The 22,835-nt window shown below is 39.5% G+C and overlaps 1 protein-coding gene across 1 annotated transcript in view; it reads left to right on the top strand.

The window, feature by feature from the left end:
* The window catches only part of APP (amyloid beta (A4) precursor protein), a 91,411-nt gene that overhangs the window by 43,005 nt on the left and 25,571 nt on the right, over nt 1-22,835 (top strand). Inside the window, exons 7-9 of the mRNA XM_009072345.1 lie at nt 1,782-1,910; nt 3,957-4,056; nt 21,613-21,834. Of these exons, the coding sequence (XP_009070593.1) occupies nt 1,782-1,910; nt 3,957-4,056; nt 21,613-21,834 (451 nt within the window). The remainder of the gene's footprint in view (nt 1-1,781; nt 1,911-3,956; nt 4,057-21,612; nt 21,835-22,835) is intronic.

Genomic DNA, 22,835 nt, shown 5'->3' with positions numbered 1-22,835 from the left:
GAATGGAGGGAGGGGGAGTGGGTTTCCAGAATCCATCATAAACTGAATTTAAAAATTATATCTTAGCTGGATGCTGGAGAATAGTCCTGTTTTGGCACTGTATTACTGTGCAGAGCAGGAAAGTACATAGGATTAGTACAGTGCTCTGTCATCAGTCTCTGTATTTTCAAGTTCTTTTCAGCTGCCGACCTTTTCTTTGTATTCAATTACATGCCTTAAGGCATATATTTAATAGATTTTACTAATTAAAATCACTTGCAATATATATATATATATAGACTTAAGATTTTTACAAAATCTGGTACCTAAGCTGAGAAACTTCACAAAACCGAGAAAATGTCTCCTTTTACTTACAGCTTTTCAGTCAGTTCTGTGTCCTGGACATGTGTGTTCTGTACCTCCCCTGAGTGGTTCCTTGTCACTTTCTTTTCTCCCTGCTGGAGTGACAGGACAGGAGCTTCTTGAATTATTTTTTTTTCTTCCTTAAGTTGTGCGCTTAAGTCTGGTGATAATTCACAGAATCATAAAATACCCTGAGTTGGAAGGGCCCCACAAGGATCATCGAAGTTTGACTCCTGGTGCTGCACAGGTCAGCCCCAAGAATCACACTGTGTGCCTGAGAGTATTGTCCAACACTTTTTGAACTCTCTGGCTTGGTTCTGTGACCGCATCCCTGGGGAGCCTGTTCCAGTGCTCTGAAGAACAACCCTCTGAAGAGCCTTTTCCTAATATCCAACCTAAACCTCCCCTGTCACAGCTTCTTACCATTCCTTTGGGTCCTGTCACTGGCCACCAGAGAGATGAGTGTCTGTCCCTTCACTTCCCCTAGTGAGGAAGTTTTAGGCTTCTATGAGGTGTTTCCTCAGCGTCCTCTCCTCCAGACTGAACAAGCTAAGTGACCTTGGACACTCCTCATTTGGCTTCCCTTCTAGGCCCTTCACCATTTTCGTAGCCTCCTTTGGATGTTCTCTGATATCTTTCTATCCCTCTGATATTTTGTCTCTCAAAGCTGCACACAGTATTTGAGGTGAGGCCACACCAGCACAGACTAGAGCAGGACAACATTCCTTGACTTATAGTGCTTTTGCGTGCAGCTGTTGGGCAGGTTACTTTCTGATTTTGAATCTGAATGAGCACTTTCCATTTACTGTTGGTAAAAGTTACCAGCTGTAATTTTTTTTGTTACTACAGTTTAACTGTATTTCACAGATGTTGATATCAGTTGAGTATTCAGTATAGGAGACTATATATGGAGAATCTTTGAAATGTTTCTGGTGGAGTCCAGGTTTCAGCAGATCTTCTGGGAGGGCTTTGCCTGGTGGTGGTGAAGGTTGCAAAAGTGGGAGCTTGGATCATGGGAGCATCCTGAGTTGGGGAAAGAGGAGAAGTAGAGTCTGATGGAGGGAATGGAAGCAAAGCCCAAAAGTAGTTGATGTTGGGTGTCCATTAACTAGCACGCAGGCATGGCACTTGCTGTCCTGTGGGGCCAGTAGTATAGCAGTTAGACAAGAAAATGCAATAGCTAAACTTATCCTTATGGCTGGGGAGAAAATCTGAACAGCCTCCCCAGGGACCTTATCTACTGCCTACAACTACTATTTAACGGTGCACCCTGCTGAATGGGTTCAGTGAATGGATGTTCCTTATAGTAGTCAGACCTGCCTTCTGAAGATAGCTGCAGGCACCAGCTAGCCAAAGTCTTTTGGCTTGGGATACATCTGCAGTGCACGGAAACGTATTGTTCCAAACTGATGGTTTTTTCCCTACTTTTTTCCCTCTAGCCTCGTCATGTATTCAACATGCTGAAGAAGTACGTGCGTGCTGAGCAGAAAGACAGACAGCACACCCTCAAACACTTCGAACACGTCCGCATGGTAGACCCAAAGAAAGCTGCTCAAATCAGATCTCAGGTAACCCACCAAGGGTTAGTGGGGCCGTGTTTGTTCAGAACCTTTGTGAAATCTCTGCCAACCTATTTTTTAAATAATGCCTGACTCCTTTCTGTTGACATCTTTATATGCAATCAAAAATCTGCTCTCCATCAGAAGGTTGAGGCAAAGTGATATAGTAGTCTGGATATGATTTTTATTCTGAGAATAACTGGAAAACAGGTTTTCTGTCTATCCAGACAGTGGGTCAGTCTTGGGCATTTCCTGAGGAGCCTTCCAGAGCATTATTGCTGGGAGCCTTTATTAGTGCTTTGATAAATAATACCTCCGGGTAAACGTCAGTAATAGATTTAGCAACCACATGTGGTTGTGCTTCCCTCAGCTGAAGTGGCAGAACCTGAAGTGCTGTAGCCGTCTGACTGCAACCAACCTTTCTGTAGTCATTGCAGAGGTACTTGTAATTGTCTATAAATGTGATTACTGTGATGCACTCAAGTTTAATGTGTTCTTTTGAAATAGACATGGTAGTTCATGGCATTTTAACTGCTGAATGTTACTGCAGATCTCAATGTGTATGTTTTGGAACAGCTTTTATGTTGCCTTCATAAATCATGGAGGGTGAGAAAGCAAAAGAGAAAAAAAAACAACATTGAAGATGTAGCTGGCTTTCAAAACAGCAATTAAAATTGGAGGCACAATGGATAAGCTGTAAAAACCGTGTGCTGGAGTCTGGTGCTCTTTCCTCTGCAGGATTCAATGGCAGGCACTCTTCCAGCCACAGTTTTTAAACTGTCTGGCATTGCTAAAAGCCACATCAAAACCATGTACTGCCCTGAATGGTGTATTAGACTTCTCAAACATCTGTCTCAGCCAGATGTGTACATTGAGATCATGTTGTCTTGAAATTGCTGGAGTTAGAAATGCACAGTTCTAACAGTCTTCTGCAGTGACAGTTGTCTTTACCTCATCTTAAGCATCTAACATGACTTTAGTTTCTAAATCACTGAATCATTTAATAACAAAAACTAGTGAAATTTTGCAGAGTGCAGGTTGTGTGGCAGAACGTGTGAAAAATGGAAACTGATACTTAAATACAAGAAGTGCAGCATATTGCTTAGCATGTCATCCCAGGAATGAGTATTCATAGAGCATCTTTGCTTCTTGATTTGGTCAGAAGATTGGGGAAATGTAGCCTGGAGCATCTGTTTGTGAAAATGTTTTCCATGGAAAATGGAAAGGAGCATATTTTATTCAAAACCATAAACATTTTATTTGGATTTGAAGAAATCATAGCCTTTTTTAATCAAAATTGCTGTTTGCAACCCATTTTCCTTTCTAGGCCTAATTACCCTGTCAGTCTTCTAAGTCTTTTAAGATGCACCTCAGTTTCTCTTTCTGCTGAAGAAAGGTGTTACTTGTTGAGAGTACTCTTGTCAAGAGTACCTTGGGGTAGCATATATCACGTGGTGTCATGACTCAACTTATAGAAATGTGCAGGCACCAGAGGCAGTTGAGTTGTAATCACATGAGACAACACAGTAGTGCTTCTGGGTGGAAATATTTTTGTTTTCAGCTGAAAATGCTGGTATATGTTTTTACAAAGCTACTTTTTTTATTCTCTTCTGGTGAGCTGTTTCTTTCTACAATATTGGGATTTTTAAAAATAAATAAATAAATCATACCAAACAGCTGAAACATTTTGATGCAGTAGTTTGTGTCTTATGTGAAAACTTTTAGGGTATGGGCAAATATAAATGTTGTTGAAAAATGAATGAGGCCATGGATTTCTGCCACAATAGCTCCTTGTGTACATGCTCTGCCCCGTAGCACTTGTAAATCCCTATTTTAAATTATCCCATGGGATTTCATCTAGAACACTATTTTTGTAGCAGCTGTAGGAGAGAGGTGAATTTTGTCATGGATTTGACAGTTTCTGTACATGGAGCATACTGAAATCTTAGACCTAGCACAAATGAAAACTGTCTTGCTTTCTGTAACCTATAAAACATCTGATAATGTCAAATTATCCATGGTACTCCCCTTCTTAAAATACTCTTGTTTCCATAGGTTATGACACATCTACGTGTGATATATGAACGCATGAACCAGTCTCTCTCCTTCCTCTACAATGTGCCTGCAGTGGCAGAGGAGATCCAGGATGAAGTCGGTATGCAAACTATTAATGTAGAAAAAGGGATATATTTCTATGATAAAAAATTGCCACCAAAAGCTAAAATATATCAATTCACTTTTCCTATTGGTATACTGTCTCAGCCGAAAAACAGGAGAGTAAACCTGCCAATATTCTTAAATATTGAATTAAATTATACTGAATACTTGGAAGACAAATTCTGTATAACCTATGCAGTGGCAGCATCAAGTTGTCATAAATGTCTTCCCTGAAATATGTTAATTCACATTTGGAATCTCTATGCAATATGGATGCAGCTATTGACACTGAGACTTAGCAACTCTTTCCTGGGTTCAGGTACTTAATTTACATGGTAAGTATTTACATCATGTGATATAGACATCTTGGAAATCCCACAGCTGAAAAATTAGTTGCAGACCCAAGCATCCGAGACAAGTGTAAGTATCAACTTGGCAGTATCCTAATGATCGTGCATTTAGTTCTTGATTAGTTGGTCAAATAGATTATTCCTGCCCTCCCATTTTTTTCCAGCACACAAGCTGTCTGTGGAGGAATCAGGTAGCAACAGTCCCATGTTTGCATCTTACCCGAGTGCTATCATGGCAGATAGCTATGAGGGAGAATGGTCTTTCCTTCCATTCAGATTCTTGCTCTTGGCTGTGGCATTGCTGCAACAGAGAGATCTCCATCACAGCGCTCGGGCTCTTCTGTGTTCTGCTGTTGCAGCAAGGCAACTTCATTTAGCCTGTATTAATTTCAGATACTGTTACAGTTTTGGACTTCACATTGCTAATGTGTGTCTCTTTAAGAAAAGTAGTACATGGCTAAACATAAAGGCAGGAGATGAGACAGTCATTGTCTTTGGAACAGCTTTTTTCACAAGGTGGGATACTCTGCCAAATGGCAGCTAACGGGTTAGTTTCACAAATAACCATCTTCAGCTGACTAAATCAGTTACTGATTTCCTTAAAACACGAGGGAAACGTGCCATTGCAGTAAGGATTAGGATGTGTTTAGGCACAGGGAGGGGATGGACAGGGAGTAGTGGTAGATTCATTTGCCCAAAGCATAAATTAGAAAGGAGATGTATTTCCACTTGTGAGGTAGCTTGAGAGGGCTGGGGATGAGATCAGGAAATTGTGGAAGGGATTGGAAGGAAACAAAAAGATAACTGGCTAGTAATTACCCTTCACCATATGTTTCTGTGTTCCACGTATGGCACAATCAGCAGTCTCAGTCTATAGATGTAGAAGGGCCTTTGTGAGGGGACAGCATCTTACTGATCATTTGAAAGCATATCATTTCTTTAGCAAAGAAGGTGTCAATACTGTTAGGTCTCTGAGATGCTCAGTTTGTTTTCTTTTTGCACTGCTATCATTCCCTTGGGGTTTTTTGTTTTAAGTTTCAATTTTTTCTATTCTTGGTAATGTTAATTCTTGTTGGTGAGGAGACTTTTAAATTTTCTTCTCCTTTCTATTAAATGGGATGGGAATTTCAGAGTCTTTGAAATGACATGAGAGCAAGTCTATTAACTGCTGAGTGGTTTACAAAAATCTGCCTCCTAATCTCAAATGTAATACTAATTTTTAGGGGAAAAAAGAGCCTAAAATTAGTAGGATATTATTTCCTAATAAGATGAGAGCAGCTAAGAAATCTCAAAAGAAACATCTGTCACAGTCTCTTGATTATTTTTTCCCTACCTTGATGATTTTAATTTTTTTTGTGGTTTAGGCTATGCTAAAAACTATTCAAAGTGTTACAAAGTTTAAAACAACGTAAACGAAGTTCTCATTCCAGGAGTTACTAGGCAACACAAATTAAAGAACTATCAGATCTAAGCTGTACTAGATACAATAGTTTTCAGTAATGAGAAGAAAGCCTAATGTCTTTAACATTCTCCTTGTTGGTAACACTAGCTGTATGGTTGGTCTTACATGTTGGTTTTAATGCAAGTTTGTGAAGGTCATTCCCATCGGTTAAAGGAGACAGTATCCCTCTAGCTTTGAGGACTGATCAGCCTGTTTCAAATTCTGTCCTGAAATTACTGAATTTCTTAGCCTCTGTACTCTTCCTAAACACATGGAAAAGGACATCTATTACAGCTGCAGAATCTGTGGAGAAGTACAATTCTAATAAAATTGCACTATGTAGCATTCCCAAGAAATATTGCAACTCTCATTATAAAGACAAATGTTTAATTAAATACCTTTTGTTAGAACCATTGACTTAGAAAGTCTGCGTCAATAGAAAAGTTGAAAAATAACCTAGGTAAGAACATCTCACACACAGAGTGTCTGAATAATAAATTGCGTGTAAGGAGACATGGTTGAAAATAGGTTTAGTTCTTTTTTTTTTTTGTTCATTGTAGTTTCAGATTCTAGTTCCACTCTTTACTGCAGACATTTTGTGAACGGTTTTCACCTTGAGGAATGAAAAATCTTTGCTTTAGAAGACAGAGCTCTGACAAAGGTAGTTTTTCGCTAAATTAAACAAGTAGCTCTGTAAGCAGCAAAATTAATGAGATCTAGTTTGCTTTGAATTTGTACCTTGGGTTTATTTCCTCTTACATCTAACAAGGTGCTGGTTTTTACTAGATTTTTCTCATTGCTAGAAATATTATGAGCCAATTTTGCACAGTTTCTCCATATTAGTTGTTGATAAAGTTGAATCTCAAGTCTTGGGATTTAATTACCTTTTTTTGGAAGCTAAAATAAAAATACATGAAAATTTCCCTTCTGTCTTCCTGGCAGTCTACTACCAAAGGTTCATCTGTGAGTAGTAGGTGGTGCTCTGTCACTGGAAGATGGATGTGCCTGAACATAAGGTGCACACTTTTAATTCCTGTCTGTTATATTTGAAGTCTTTCTGCTGAGCAATGAATTTGAATTTTATGAAATAGGTTCTAGAGTTATGCCTTGGGCATAGCTGCTGCATCAAGAATGTTTTCTTCAACAGTCTGAAGATTCTTTGAATAATGCTTGGTGATCAGATAAATCATGGTCCAACAGTTGGAGATTTGAAGTATTAAAATACAGGATGTGTTTGAAGTTCCTACCTCAAAAGACAGGTTTAGAGCAATAGTTTTAATGTGTAGAATCCAAAATACAAAATCCTTTTGCATAGAAGCTTTTAGATTCTGTGCTAAAAGCAGGCTCATATGCCTTTTAAAAGCAGCCTTTTCTTGTTATTTTCGTAACTCCAGCAGAGATGGTGCCAGGAAGTTAGAGTAAAAGTTAAGAGTTGTAGTCCTTATCTGCAGGTATTCATCACCAGCTGATGTATGCTGGCTTTAACAGTGGGTATGTGGTATGAGTACCTGGATATATAGGAAGGCCTACAGCACTCCAAGGGATAGAAAACAGCAATTAAGTCAAGTGAGGATTTTCTTGCTAAGCATTTGACCAGTGTGTAATGTGCAAATCTCTCATTAGGGTGACAGGCACCTATTGTAGCAGCAAATTCCAGATGTGTGAGGTAGGATACTGCTGGCTGTCTTTGGTTCATGTTGAGGCATGAAGAAAAGGGCAAAGGTGAGAGTTGCAGAACGGTCTGTCTGATCATGACTGTTCTGACAAAGCTTGGCAAGCATAAGCAGGTCATTTGGGTATGAGACCATTTGGCATTCTGGCTGCAAATTCTCATGGGGCAGTGATGCATGCGTGCTCTCTCAGCAACTGGTGTAGTTCTTGGTGTTAAATGGGGTTTCTCATGAGCAAGAGTTTGCTCCACAGAGAGCAGCACAGAAAATCTGAGAAGGTATATTTGCACACTGCAGGTGAGCAGATTGTTTGCTTACCTAGGTGTTTGTACTCACCTTTTGCCCTCTGATAAATCTCATATGCTATTTAATATGTATAAAAGCCTAGAGAGAGCAGCAGTAGGCTTTAAGAGAAATCAGCAGTTCCTTTGAGCACATCCTGCTTTAAATCCTTATTTGATTAGACTGCTTATCCATGTATGTAAAAGGCAATTTATTGCTGGAAGTGGCACAGCAGGCACAGCTTCTGAATCAGAAGCTACATCAGAGCTTTGTGCATTGGTCACATGGACAGGCAGTGAGCTGAATTTTTAATTGTCTTTGCTGCTCATTTCCAAACTGATGACCTCAGCTCCATGTTTTCTAGCCCACCACTGATGAAATATTCAGCACTGTATTAATAGTACAGCAGTATTGTACCTAAGCTCTGAAACGTTCACTTAGGAGCGATAAGAATATGATTTTGTCTGTCCCTTGACAAAATAGAATCAAGCTATTGTTATTTTATTATGCTGTTCCACTCTGTCCCGTTCTTCTGCAGCCTTTTCTGGATGCCACACTCACATTATGTAGCTGGAAGAGAAGACAAACCCAGGCAGACCCCAGATCACTTGCTTTCAGAGTGCTGTGGGTCAGGTGCTATTTCAGGTATTTGTATGCTCCAGCCTGGCATGACAAAATTTGAACAAGAGAGATTTGCCTCTTGACATTTGCTTCACAACTTCCTGTGAAGGTTCTTGTGAGTAGTTTTAGAAAATGGACAAGCTGCAGACTAAAGATGTCTGAAGATTTGCTTTCTTATAACCCCTCCTCTTTAACCATCAGGCACTTATACCTGTCAGTCTGCATCTGTGAAGGGCAAACTTAGCACTACCTCAGCTGGTTTTGGTCTTTCAGCATTTATTAGACTAATTGTTGTTTTCTTGTTTCTAGCTGCTACTTCTGACCCAAAGACAACTCATAGCCTTGCTGCATTGTTTGCCATGAGTTTCACTTAGGATGCTCTTCTCCATTCATTTTGTGGTATCTTCCTTAAGAAGTTTGAGGGCATTAGTTGCTTGCCGCAGGCTGACAGCACAAAACAGCAACCATTGTGGTTTGGGGATTGATATTGCAAAACCAAAACATGCCCTTGGGTGCTTTGCAGAAGCAAATTCTGTGTCTGTCCTGTTTGGCACCATTTCTTTTGTGATTGTTTTCTTCATCCTTTCCCTTAAAATACTACTTTTTGAATATGTAATTAGTAATGTCTTACAGACTGTAATGGGACTTCTCAGTGTCTCATTTTTCTGTAGCTCTTCCATGTGCTTTCTGTCTTAAGATTTAGCTGAAGGGAAGAATTTTGCATTCAAAAATATTTAAGATCATGAAGCAATGTGTAGGATTTCTGAACCTGTGTTTGAAGTTGGGTTGCCATATCCAAGGTATCAGAATAATCAAGGTAAGTTGGCATACATTAAATGTGTCAATAGCTGGTTAAAAGGTTGCTGTAGGGTTTCCTAGGGTATTGGAATGGGATTGCTTTTTGTTAATGGATGGGGCAGTTCTAACAGGGGAGCCAGTTTTAGTCTTTCTCTTAGGCTAGAGGCAAAAGTACTGGTAGTAGTTGCTTGATGCAATTAATGTGCACAGAGTGATTATAATACCTTTACTTATTTTTTTTCCCTGGTGCAGTAAAACAGTGATTTTGAAGCATGGGTAAACGAGTTAGCACTCTATAACTTATCTGTAGTGGGACAGACCAGGTTCAGTGAGCTGGCATAGAGATAGATAAGGAATTGTCATCAGCCATGCTCATCCTCAGCACAGTTGGGTTTTGCACCAGTGGGCAAACGTGCTTAATCCAGCCAATGTAAATTAGTGTGCAGCTGCAGTAGTTACAAAAATCCATAGCTGTGGAAGGTTGGACAATTCCTGTTAAATTTTATACTTTCTGCCATTCTGGAGGTCAATGGAATTGTCATTTCTAAAGTGCCTCAGGCACTTGGCTAATACTGAGTGGGGGTGTCTTCAGTTTTGGACATAAGGAAATGTCATCTTCGCCAAACCATAAGTATTGAATTTTCACCCTCATCTCTTTAAAACCTGCACATTGCTGCAAGTCTTCCATTGAGATTTGTTAGGCATATCTATGCCACATGGAAATTTCTTACTGAATTTTAAACAGTTTCTGAAAGTAGTGCAGTTATGTATAGGTCTTAGCAAAAGTTCTGTAAAACCTGCCTTCTAGTTTTCAAGAGACCTTTTGGGTATGTCTGTGCTATATCATACAGGCTTACTATTCCTGCCATTCTGCTCTGCTGGTTTTTTCCCATAAGGATAATGCAACTGGAACGAGCAGTGAAAATCGGCCTTTAGAGAATGGATATTTGCACAGGTACCCGGGAGTGACTTCCAGCACCTTTGTCTGTGCTTTCTCCCCATAATTGGTTTGACATATTTGTGTGTATCCAATAACCTTACCTTTCAAAAGAAAAATTTGAATTTTCTGTGAAGTGGTTATCTACCTTTAATCTTCTCCCCTGAAGGCCTATAGCATTCAGTTGAATAGAAGATTTGTCAGTACACTAGCAAAAAAGTATTTTGCTGGGTCAGTGGTTAGAACCAGCAGAGTTCTCCCACAAAAGCAAATGAATTCTATGTTAAGCTTTGCACAGCAAGATTGAGATAGATTTTGTATGCTTAAATACTGACATATGGCCCAGGTGGTCTGCCTGATGAGCAATTAAGACCTTTTCCACCCAAGGACATTGTTTTTCAAAGCATTTGGCTAGTTCATATACATACACACACACACACACTTCAGCTTTGTTGTTTTTTTCTTTAATCATCACAAGTTTATGGTCTTTACTAAGCCATCAGTTTTGCCACTTTTTTGTCTCTAAAAAGTATTTTAACAATTATTTAAATGCCATAAATAATAGGATACCATTTGTTAAAGGAAAGTGATATATTATGTTTATGTAGGGCATCGGCCAATGTCACAGAAGTATGGAATGACTGAGGTTGGAAGGAACCTCTGAAGGTTATTGGGTCCAAGCCCCTGATCAAACAGGGCCACCCAGAACCAGTTGCCAGTGCTTAGTCATCCTCACAGTAAAAGAGGGTTTACTGGTGTTCAGAGGAGGGAGCCTCATGTGTTTCAGTTTATGCCCATTGCCTCTGGTCCTGTTACCATTGAAAACAGCCTCACTCCTTCCCCTTTGTACTCTTCCTTTAGGCATTTATACACATGGATGAGATCCCCCTGAGCCTTCTCTTCTCCTGGCTGGACAGTCCCAGCTCTCCCAGCCTCTTGTAGGAGAGGTGCTCCAGTCCCTTAATCATCTCTGGGGCCCTGCACTGGACTCATTAGCATGTCCATGTCTCTCTTGTGCTGAGGAGCCCAGAACTGGACACAGCACTCCAGGAATGGCCTCATCAGTGCTGAGTAGAGGGAAAGACTCACCACTCTTAACCTGCTGGCAATGCTTTGCCTGGTGAAGCCCAGGAGACCCCCTTCTTTTCCAGCAATGGCACATTTATTGAAAACTCCTGCACCTGGAGAACAACATCAAGCCTCAAAACAGGCTGAACTGCTTTCCAGCTGGTCAACCTCCAGCCTGTTTTGAGGCTTGATGTTGTTCTCCAGGTGCAGGAGTTTTCAATTGTAGTTGAATGCACTGTCCTCCTTTGGTGTGTTATGTTTTAATAGGCAAAGATATTTGCCAGCTGGAATGACAGTTTCATGTTGCCAAGGCTTTGTAAGTTCTACACATCGTTCAGGAGCTTTGAGGAGCTGCAGAGCCTCAGTTTACATCTCCAGGTTGGAGACTCAGTTCTTTCTGCTAGTAAAATATGTTCCTTGCTGCAGCTTAGGAGAGAAGGGGAAAAAAATCCTGGAAATAGATCCAACATTTTCCTTTTTTAAGCGTCTCTGATATTCTGTCCAGATTATTTAACTGTCATAGAAAATTAGGCAGAGAATAGGAGATGATTAAAATAGATATAAATGCACTTTACTGACACTGCTGTTCTGAAACGCTTTCATTAGCAGTGTACTATATCCTCCCCATCTTTTGTCGCTAAATGGTCCATTGTGTCCTGTCATGGGCACTAATGTTCTTCAGAAAAGATATGAATCCTGATTTTTGTGTGCACAAGCCCTCTTGCCATCTTGTAAATATCATGAACCTGACTCCAGTCAGTAAAGAAGCCAGCTCCCTCCAGGTCTCACAGATGTATCCTTTTCACTGGGAAAAGAATAAATGGCTTCACATGCCTTTGGATTGGGGTGGCTTTTTCTTCAGGGAAAGATATGAGCCATCTTTTTTTCCAGTTCAGAAATCTAATCAGAATAAAAAGATCGTACAAAGTGTATTAAGATAATATTTTCCTCTGGTTGGAATAACACTGTTCTGTTTCCCTTGGACCTCTAAGAAATCTGGTCTCATGATCCAAGTCTTAGAACTGAAAAACAGGAACTTCTGATAATAATTATGGACTCAGAGTTTATAAACAAAATAATTCTTTAATTTTCTGAGCATCTGCGCTCTGAATTGGTATTTACATCTTTCATTCTAAATAATTCATCCTTTAGCAGGGGACGTGTAAAGGTGTTGCCCTGATTTTCTTCAGGAGTTGATGGGCAGAGCACTGCCTTGCATTGATAGGTCCTTATTATTCTGTGTACTTTCCATTATGCTGAAGTATTTTTTCATAGACCTTTGAAGTATTTTTTCATAAACTCCTTAAATAGCAAGTTGTCATCACCACTACAGGTCCCACAGGGTGTTCATGACCATGAGACCACTCTGGGCTCACAGTGGTAACAGGCTGAGGCTGAGACTGTGTCCAGTTCACAGCTTTTTGTAGTACCACTCTGGAAGAGTCTACAGGTGACCATGTACACAATGGAAAAAAGGCACTATACTTTGAATAATTGTCCAATTACTGGCTGTATTCCTTCCTGGTTTTTTTCTTGTTTGATTGGCTATGTGGAAATGAGGATTTGATGAGGATTTTCCTCTAAATCTTCAGTCATTTCACTTGTCATTTTCTGGTGTCATGAAGACAACAGGGTGAGAAATTCTGTCTCAGAGAGCATTGTTTCTGCTAGTAGTGGGGCTACAGTTGTATGAAAATGTTGAATTTATAGGAGCCTTGTGTATTTTTCAAAATCATTGTACTGAATATGTTTGATTTTAAAAAGCATTGTAGGTCAGGATTACCTCATAGCTACAGGTTTGCTCACAAACATCTAGTTGAGTTGTGAAAGGGCAAAGGGCAAAGAAAAGCTGAAGTATGTGTTTTTGAGATGATACAGATAAAACACATGGTGGTAGCAAAATGGTTTTTCAAGTCTGATTTTACTTTTTTATGAAGCAGGATGGTCCCCACTCTACTGCTATGGGGCAGGGACACCTCCCCACTAGACCAGGTGTTTCATAAGTGTGTGATCTTCTGTCATCTTAAGTAAATTATGTCAGTGTCCATGAGTACTGAAGCAACCCAAAATTGTGGAAGCACAGACACTCCAAACAGCATCCTCCACTTTGTTTGTGCTGTTGAAGGATGGATTTTGTTTCCCTAGTTAACTTGTTTTCAGAGCACAGTTGTGTCATTCTGTGTGATTCACTCTAAGATCAGATTCCTAGTAAGGGAGTGTTAGACTATGAAAGAAGCAAAGTAATCATCTTAATTCCTACATGCCAGCAGATTGTAAGAGTGCAGTGAGAACCAGTTACAGACTGTACAAGCTATGTATTACAGCTTTGTATGTTATATATTACAGAGCTAGTGTGTCAAATGTCATTCCCAGACAAGTCTCTGGAATTGTTTTCCAGGGGAATTCAAAGTCTGAACTGCATTACTATGAAGATACATCCTGAGGGGAATGGCTAAATATGCCTGTAACAGTATATTGAGTTTTCCTTTATTCAACCACACCTTTCTTTTCATATGTGCAGAGGGAAAATCCACAGGTGCTTATTATAGTCAAGAGTACCTGTGATGTTCTTGCTGGGCAAGCTCTTACTGTTGGGATAAAAAGGGAAAAGAATTACTGAGGATATGTAATTTTACAGAATGGATGGATGGAGATGTTGCAGTAATCTCCTGTCAGTTCCCATGCACATGGGATTATAAATGAGGTAATCTTTCATCAGTGCAGCTAATTCCCAGATACCCAATTTAATTGAAAAATGTATTTTCCTGAGTAGTGCTGCCTAGGAGGGGTTCTGTTCTGCTTCCTTCTATTAGGTTGGACATTAGGAGGAATTTTATCACATGAAGAGTGATTAAACATTACAATGGGCTGCCCAGGGAGTTGATGGAGTCAGCAACCCTGCAAGTGTTGAGGAAAAGACTGGACATGGCACCTAGCACTCTGGTCTAGTTGACATGGTGGTCTTAGGTCAAAGGTTGGACTCAGTGATCTCAGAGGTCTTTTCAGCCTAAATGATTCTGTGATCCTGTGATCATGCATAGAAAAAACAGCATAAAAGTCATCAGAATAGGTCACATCTCACTTCATAGATATATTTGCTACATTTTTTTAATGCATGTCTTTAGAATACTCTGACAACACAGGATGCATTTGCCCTATCAAGTGCTAAAACTGCAGTTAATAAATAAGAAAAATACATGTTATATGGAGCAGATACTGCACAATTCAGTTTTGGCAAATTACGATTTAAGCTATTATAAATGAGTCAAATAAAAAATGTTCTCTTGAGACCAAGGGTATAAGGCACAACATATTAATGTTCAGATTTTTATATTTTTAGGGATTATTTACTGATTCCTAAGATGCCTTCAAGTTCCCTGCACATCAAAAATTGCTGTGGGATTGATTCATACTCTCTGACCTTTTGAAGTGTTTATAGAAAGTGATGGGTAACCGACTTTTTTCAGATGTTAGAAGGTGGTAGAGTTTTAGGTTCTACTGCAGTTTTGAGTTGTACTGTGTGTTATAAGGTTGGCAAATAAATCTGATTATTTTTGTCAGTAAATAAGACAAATAATGTATAAATAATTATTTTCAGAAAATAATAAAATTTTGTTGCAGTATTTCATATAAATGTTTTTTGCAGAGCAGTTTCACTTATAAGCCTTATAATCTACTTAGGATGGAAATATACTTGGCTTTTCTACTTGACACGAGACGGAGGAGGAATAATGATTGATGATTCATCTGACAGAAATATCAGTGACAATTGGTGGGGCTGTTTATTTGTTTTAATTTAGACTCTTCAGCCTATTTTGAAGCACTTAATGATATGTTAATTTGGAATTAAATGCGGAGTTAAATTTAAACTTGGGGAATTTGTCACAGTGCCTTACATGAATCAGGAGAATGATATACAATATATGCTCTTGATTACGGTATATTTTCAACTCAAATTGTTCCCCAAGTATTTTTTAATATTTCTTTGTCTATCTTGATGTTGGGTTGTTGCCATGTCTTGGAGAGGAACTTTCTGCATGCTTGAACTGAGTTTCAACAACTGTTGAAAATATTGGGCTCGGTGTACAATATACTGTGCTTCATTCAAAACTTTTACCCAGAAGAGTGCCATAACATGAAAGTAGGATTTTTCTACGTTTTAATCCAGAGCTTTTGAGGCTGTGAATTGCAAATTCTTTTTCTCAGACAATATTATTAATTTAACCAAATTGAATGAGGAGGGGATGAGAGAAAGGGAAGGAGACCACAGAAATAAGCAAAAAGGCATGAAGTTGTGAATGGGAAGAGCATTTAATTTCTATTTAATAACTCTGAGAGGTGACACAAGCTTCTGGTTTGAGACTTATTTTATCCCACAAACTTCCTTTAATGCTCTCTGCTTTGAACTGAGGGGGAAATGTAGTCATTAATCAGATGACTGGCTGTTAAATAGTAAAAAAATTATGAATGTGCACACAGCTATAGCTATATATTGATATTTCATTTTAGTTAATTACTAATTCACGCAGCTGTCAGGTGGCTAAGTGTCTGTGGTAATTACAGTATTCTTTCACTGAAGGTAAAGAGTGTCACAGCAGCCTTCGCAGAAAATTAGACAAGATTTCAGACCTTGAGTTTCATAGCAGGGTGAAAAAATGGGAGAGGAGGATTCTGTTTCTTCCTTGATGAAGTGGTATGGAAATTCTCATAAACCTTTGCTCAGAGATCTCAGTAATTGCGTAGCCATGTACAAAACTAAATTTGCATTGAAGTCCATCCCTAATGAGAAAGACACCTAGTTCATATTGAAATTAATCATTGCATGGTTATAAATGTTTTCCTGAATTGGAGCATCCAGCCTTTCTCATGCTTTGATGCTGTTCACTACAAGAAGACTCGGGATCTGCCTGCAAAAAAGGACAGTTGGTCTGTATATAGTTTGAACATTTTTGAGGAGTTTTTCTGTGTTTTAAGACAAAATGTCTGCAAGGCAAATCTAACTGAAACATTATTCCATGTGCCTGGTGACTCACTTGGGTTGTTTTTATGATGTGATTTGGGAAGCAGTGAAATCTACATATGCTGAGAGAGGAGAGGCAGCAAGAAATGGGAATGAAATTAAATGATTAGAATCGTGGGTTTGGTTTGGGGTTTTTCAATACTTTGGAAGCATGTTCATTTTAGCATGATTCTAAATATTGCAGCTATTCTCAAGTCCAGGCATATATTTTTTTTAAGGTTAGGTTCTTAGCCAACAAGGTATTGTCTAAGGCTGTGGGATGGTTATTCTCTTACTAACTTATAGGGAAAATGTCTTAGGTCAACTGTTTCATGATACCTTAAATGTTCGCTTTCTGAGAACTTGAAAAAGATTGAGTCTTTTCACCTTATAGAACAAGATTTTCATACAGTTAGAAATTTCTGAAATGTAGAATACTGCTGCTGCTACTTGCCATTGCCATATGGCAATGTCTCTAAAGGATAGAAAATAAGAACTATGAAATGCTGTTTTCCGTGGCTCTTACCCTTTCAGTCTCCCTTTAACCCTGAGGGGGAGGCATTTTGCACTGTAAAAGTTTCCAGATAAAATGACCTGTGGCATAATTTCACAGGCTAAAAAAGAGGTGAGAAGAAAGCTGAAGTCTGACGGGGTGGTCATGTTTCTGTGTCGGTATGGATCTGAGCATTGGGCTCATTTCCAGTATTTCACAGTAATGATCTAGCATATTGCTCTTCTGTCATCATCTTCAAAGCAAGCAGGCAACAAAGCCACTCTTACACCCTCCAGTAGGCAGGTCACTTTCAATAAAGTTCTCATCAGAGTCTCTCTCTAAATTATGTTTGACTAGTACTATACAAATGAGTTAGTTCAATGCTGAATACCACATAATTGTGTTTTCCAGCTTGATGTTATAATTATCACCTAGCAGTATGTAACATTTTGATCTTACAATGCTTGATTCAGCAAAATGTCTTAGAATGACAATATGCTTCGAATTCAGTGGAGCTTAACTGTGCAGTGAGGCACAGGAGGTCTTGTTTTCATATTTACCAGCTTGGAGGAGTTTTGATTCATACAGCTTGACAAAATGCAGACACTCAAAGTTAGTTAAAACCTGACTGTATTACATCAATGTAACTCCTTTTAGAAAATAACATGACACATTGAATTAGCCTGTAAAGCAGATGTACAACTGAAAGCTGCAGTTAAACATGTTACTGCTTACCACATGCACTGTAATTAATGATTGTGTCAGTGCTCTTAGTGAATCCTAATTGTAACATACAGGATGTGCAGGATTTGAGCTGTCTTCAGACTTGTGTGTGTGTGTGTGTGCAAATGAAGCCATCACTGTGACTCAAGCACTCTAATTTCTGCTGTTGAGAAGAACAGGAAGGTTACTGACACTTCTTATTTTTGCTATTTTGAGAGCACATACTCAGAAGCAACGAACTTTGGGAGAAACACATGTTCAGTCCAAACTGAATGGTCACTGATAAGATGATAAATATAAGACTCTGCATTTGTTCCAAGTTATTTGAGCTGGTTCCCAAGCCCATCTTTGTTGGACACTCTATGTTCTATCATGTTCCTTACAAAGGAAGTTTGGTGTTGGGTCAAGACTATGGCATGTAATTTGATGGCATCCTAATTAGTTTTAATTAGAGGTGGTTTGGATGCACTTTGTTTCTAATCTAGTTTAAGACCTTAAATTGCTTTACAGAACTTCCAAAATTACAACTGCCAATTTTAAAGCTGCTTTTCAAGTAAATTCCAAAGCCTTGCACATAATAGTGATTGCAGAGTCTTTCATCTACTTGGATAGGCTCCTTGAATACACAACAAATGAATACTATAATTACTTTTGGAAATTTTAAATGATAAACTATGAACTGAATAAAAATTATGGTTTGAAAGATAGCTAATGGATTGCTGATGTTCCAGGGCAGCAAGAGAAGCTGTTCCACATGACATTTCTGTCATTATAGCTCTGCCAGTTAAGGGCTGGGAAGTACACCCTAGAGTCCAACATCAGAAATAATGTTGTGCTGCAATAAAAAGTAGATAAGATTGCAACATAACATGTCTTTTTGCCACTCTAAGACTCCATTACTCTGTTGGGATTTGTCATGATATCTTCTCTAGCACAGTGCTCTTTGCAAAGCTATACAAATAGAAGTGTGGCTTAGGGCCGTTGTGGGCAAATGGCTTCTGATGATCTAGCGTCCACCAGAAGATTCTGTAGTAAGGTTTCTTTCTTTGCTTTTGGTTCTGTGTACTTCTTTGTGGATAAGAGAATAGTCTTGAAGGTGGTTGTAGTGGTATTACACTTCTATCGAGTTCCCCAAAAATATTTTACTTCAGTTTTTCTAGATGCTGTTGTTGAGTAGTAGCTGCCCATGAGGAAACACCTACAGTGAGCCCAAGAGTGAGTGATACTTGGTTAGAGATTATGAGAAGTCCATGAAGTGTTTTATTAAAGCGCCAGAAGTAAGCATGTCTCTCATCCTGAGAAATAAAATGTTAAAGTGCCTGAAGGAGAATTTTGGGTGTCTGAAGATTGTCATAGAGTTTCTATCTGTTGGTGTGATGGGAGATGAATTTTGAGGAGCACCCTTAGAATATGTATTTTCAGCAACTAAAATAAGATATTTATAATACAAAGAAACCCCCTTGAATGCACATCCTAGCCTCCAGCTGTCTGTACTGCCTGCTTATGTAGGGAATTGCTTTTTGCAGTGTGGGGGAATTGAGTTGACAGCTGTGAGAAAGGGAGGGAGTACTGTATCGATGGGTAGCAGCAAGGCTGTATGGCTTTCCATTAGCGTAACTGATGATTTGAGGAGTCATCAATACTCAGAACAAAATCAACACTGGAAAATTGATCTTGGACTTTGCCAGCTAGTGTCAATAACTGGAAATCCTAAGGCAAACTTTTCTTAGCAGTTGAGAGTTTGATGCAGTTGTCTGCAAATCAATGCAGGCACAGCTGCCACAGTGTGATGGACTCTGGTGCAGTTTCTATGCCAGGCACTTCCAGTTTCTCACTGTGGTTTAGTGTCTGATTCATCTTGTCAGATGGGTTTCATTCATTTTGGCCATTGTTTCCCCACTTGTAAAATGGATGTGATCATAATCTGCTGGTTGTAATATCTGTCTGCCTCAATTGAGCTATTGTGCAGGTCAGTTACTGCCCGTGCTGTGCGCTGCAGCTGAGTGGGAAACAACAGAGCCTGCAAGTGCAGGCCAGAGGGTACTCCCACTTGGGTAGCATTGAGAGACAATTTGTGTGCACATCCCTCCCAGCTTCTAGGGTTTTGGATCTAATCATAGTATCATGATAGGAGCTGGGCTCCCCTCTCTGTTAGCCTGGCAGACACAACTGTGCCTGCACTGTCACCTCCCCTGGGTGCTGTGCCAGCCCTGGTGCTGCTGCTCCACTGCTGGAGTTCAGGTCTTTCCTTCACATCCATGCACTATTTGTCCTTTTCCAAGGGCAGGAACTGTCTGCAGGTGACACAGCAGCAGGGAATGGACAGCTGTGCAGGATTGGCACTGCCCAGGGCAAAGGGGTGACTGCAGCACAGCTCACCCAGCTCCACTCCCTGCCACAGGAATGAGGGAAGCTGCACCCCAGAACCTTTCCAGTTCTGTGTTTCAGAAGGCTTGCAAGCATTCAGATGCTCAACAGTACTGTAACACTCTCTCCTGTGGTCCGTGATGACATAGTATTGCAACGTGCTCAGCTGCTATCATCTGTGACTCCGTGCAAGGGCCATGGACACCAGACTTCTCCCTCAGGCCACTAACATCCAGCTCCTTTTTTGTAAAGTCTCTTCATCCCTATCTAATGAAAATCAGTATCTGTCATGTGATAGTGTCTGCTCAGAATATCAAGGTGTTTAACCTGTCTCTTCTCTGATATGGGGAGATGCTTGAATTTGATAAAGGATTAGTTTAAGTGCTGTGGGGAGACAAAAATCAGACTTGCCTTCCATGCTGAAGATTTAATAAGTATCTTGTAAAATAATACTGTTTTCAATAAAATGAACATGAAGAGAAAAATAATTCAATGTGATGTAGACTTTCTGTACTGTCCTCATAAGTCATTCTAAGGACAAATTAAATCATAGAATTAAGTCTACTCAAGTAATTGTTGTTTACACAGGAATTTTTGTTTTCAAACATTATTTTACAAGATTCAGAACCCATAAACTATTTAGCTCAGTGGCATCTGCTTACTTATTACATCGGTGCCTTATTAGCAGTTTATCATCTTCATTGCAATTGCTTACTTGAATGTGCTCCTGTGCACCAGGTTCCCTCAAAGTACCTGCAAATAGCATGTTGCTCCTACAAAAGCAAATGGCAGTGAAGGGGAAATCAGGAGTAGAAGGAACCTGTTAAAGGTCATCTAGTCTGATATAATAATAAACAGGGACATATTCAACTAGATCATGTTGCTCAGACCCCTTTCAGCCTGGCCTTGAATGCTTCCAGGGATGCTCCAGCCCTCTGAACATCTTCATAGCCACCTCTGGACTCACTCCAACAGGTCTATGTCTTTCCTGTGCTGAGGGTAGATGAACTTTGATGTGAGAAGGAAGTTGAAATAATGAAGCACACACAACCTTCAAGCTTATTTTTAAAACTGAGTTGAATAGCCTGTCCTCTACACCTGATGGAGCTGCAAAGTGCTTTCACTGTTCTTACCCTTGCTTCAAGTGGGAAAAAAAACCAAACAAAAACCAAACCACAACATACATAATACTGCACAGCTTTAGCTCCTGGTTGCTTCTAAAGTAATTTGCCTACAGATGTCTATTACTACTTTTTAACAAAGAACTACTTCAGTGTTTCGGTGAAGTTATATATGTTAAAAAATCAAATGTTTCTTCAGATTGGGTGTGTAAACCCAATTTAATACAGTAACTGCTGTGGTGATTTAGGACATAAGAACTGTGATGAGCTTTGGCAGTGAGCATTTAAGAGGAAGGGAAACCAACAAAGACATTTCTTCCGGTAGGCCTTTTGCCAGTTGACTTATGGCAACATGTTGAGTTGAAGGGAATTGATTTGTGCTTCTTTTAAAAGTGGTGGGGAAGAGTCAAGGAACTTGTATTGTGATCTGTTATGTGGTGGAAATATGTCTGTAGTGAAAAATTCCAAACAACCTCAGTGAACAGTAGTGAACAATTCCAAAAGATGCCTTACTTAGCTGCAGTGCTTATCACAGAGTTTTGACTATTCTAAGCCTTTAGGTTATTCTTTATCATAAAACAACAGAATCTCACGACAGTGAATTATTACTTTAGTAGCATTAAAAGTAGGTCCTCAGAAACTCAGTCACTTTCAGATAATTTCTGTGTTGAAATTTCCTTGCAGATGAATTACTTCAGAAAGAGCAAAACTACTCTGATGATGTTTTGGCCAATATGATCAGTGAACCCAGAATCAGCTATGGAAATGATGCTCTCATGCCTTCATTGACGGAAACTAAGACTACAGTTGAACTTCTTCCAGTGGATGGAGCTTTCAACCTAGATGACCTTCAGCCATGGCATCCCTTTGGAGTTGAATCTGTTCCAGCCAATACTGAAAATGAAGGTACGTACGTTAAGGGGAGAAACCACAAAATCTTCTGAATTGAGCTTTGTCGTTTCATGTTGTTCCCTGAAATTTACTTTCTGATGTAAGCAGGATACAGGTTCTCAAATGTAAGTGTAGAACTGGTCTGCCATGTCATCATTGTCTCATTGATGGAACTGAAAGTCGTGACTAAAATTTAGACTTTAAACACCCAGTATTTTCAATGCTGAGCTTACTTTCCATTAGAAACAAACCATGATAAATTCTAGGAGATGATGAGTGACAGTCCTATAAAATACACAACAATGAGCTAAAGGATATAGATAAGTTGTTAGATTTGTGCCACAGTGAAATGAGTGTTTTAGTTGAGGTAGAGCTTTTTATTTGCTGGCATGAAAGTGATTACATATCCAGCACACTTCCTAGCATGACAGATGATTTTATTTCCCACACACACTTGTTGTCTGGCATGAACTGCAGGAATGTTCCTATATACTTAATGCAACTGACTAGTGAAAACCTTTTTCCTGAGGCATATTTTGTGTTGCTTGTGGACTAATTTATTGAAGGGACTGCCTTCTACTTGAATAATTTATCTGTACTCTGGAATTGGTAGCACACTTAGGTGCTGGAGCCAGTTAATCAGAACATGAGGGACTTCAATCATGTCCTTCAAGTTGCTCCTATTGCATTTGTTTTCCTCTGTCAGTTTAACTGCACCATTACTAGTGCTGAGTTAATCACATTAGTGAAAGTTTGTTACTGCAAAGCCACAGTAGATTCACAGAGCCTGGAACTACATAAACTTTTTCAGGCAAATCTGTGGTTTGTAGCTGAACTGCAGATATTGACATCCTCCCAAAGTCTTTTGAAACCACTGGCTTAGGCCACACGTGTGCTCAGTATGAGTTCTGAAACCAACCTTATGCAGTTAGTCTCACTCCAACACAATGATAGAGTGACACTGGGCAGCTGGGTGCTTGGGAGATGAAACATGGGACATGGACATGGATTTGCCA

The sequence above is a fragment of the Acanthisitta chloris genome, unplaced genomic scaffold (genome assembly GCF_000695815.1).
Source record: "Acanthisitta chloris isolate BGI_N310 unplaced genomic scaffold, ASM69581v1 scaffold26303, whole genome shotgun sequence".
Taxonomy (NCBI): Eukaryota; Metazoa; Chordata; class Aves; order Passeriformes; family Acanthisittidae; genus Acanthisitta; species Acanthisitta chloris.
Note: the sequence above shows the minus strand (reverse complement) of the source record. Positions and strands in the feature narration are given on the sequence as shown.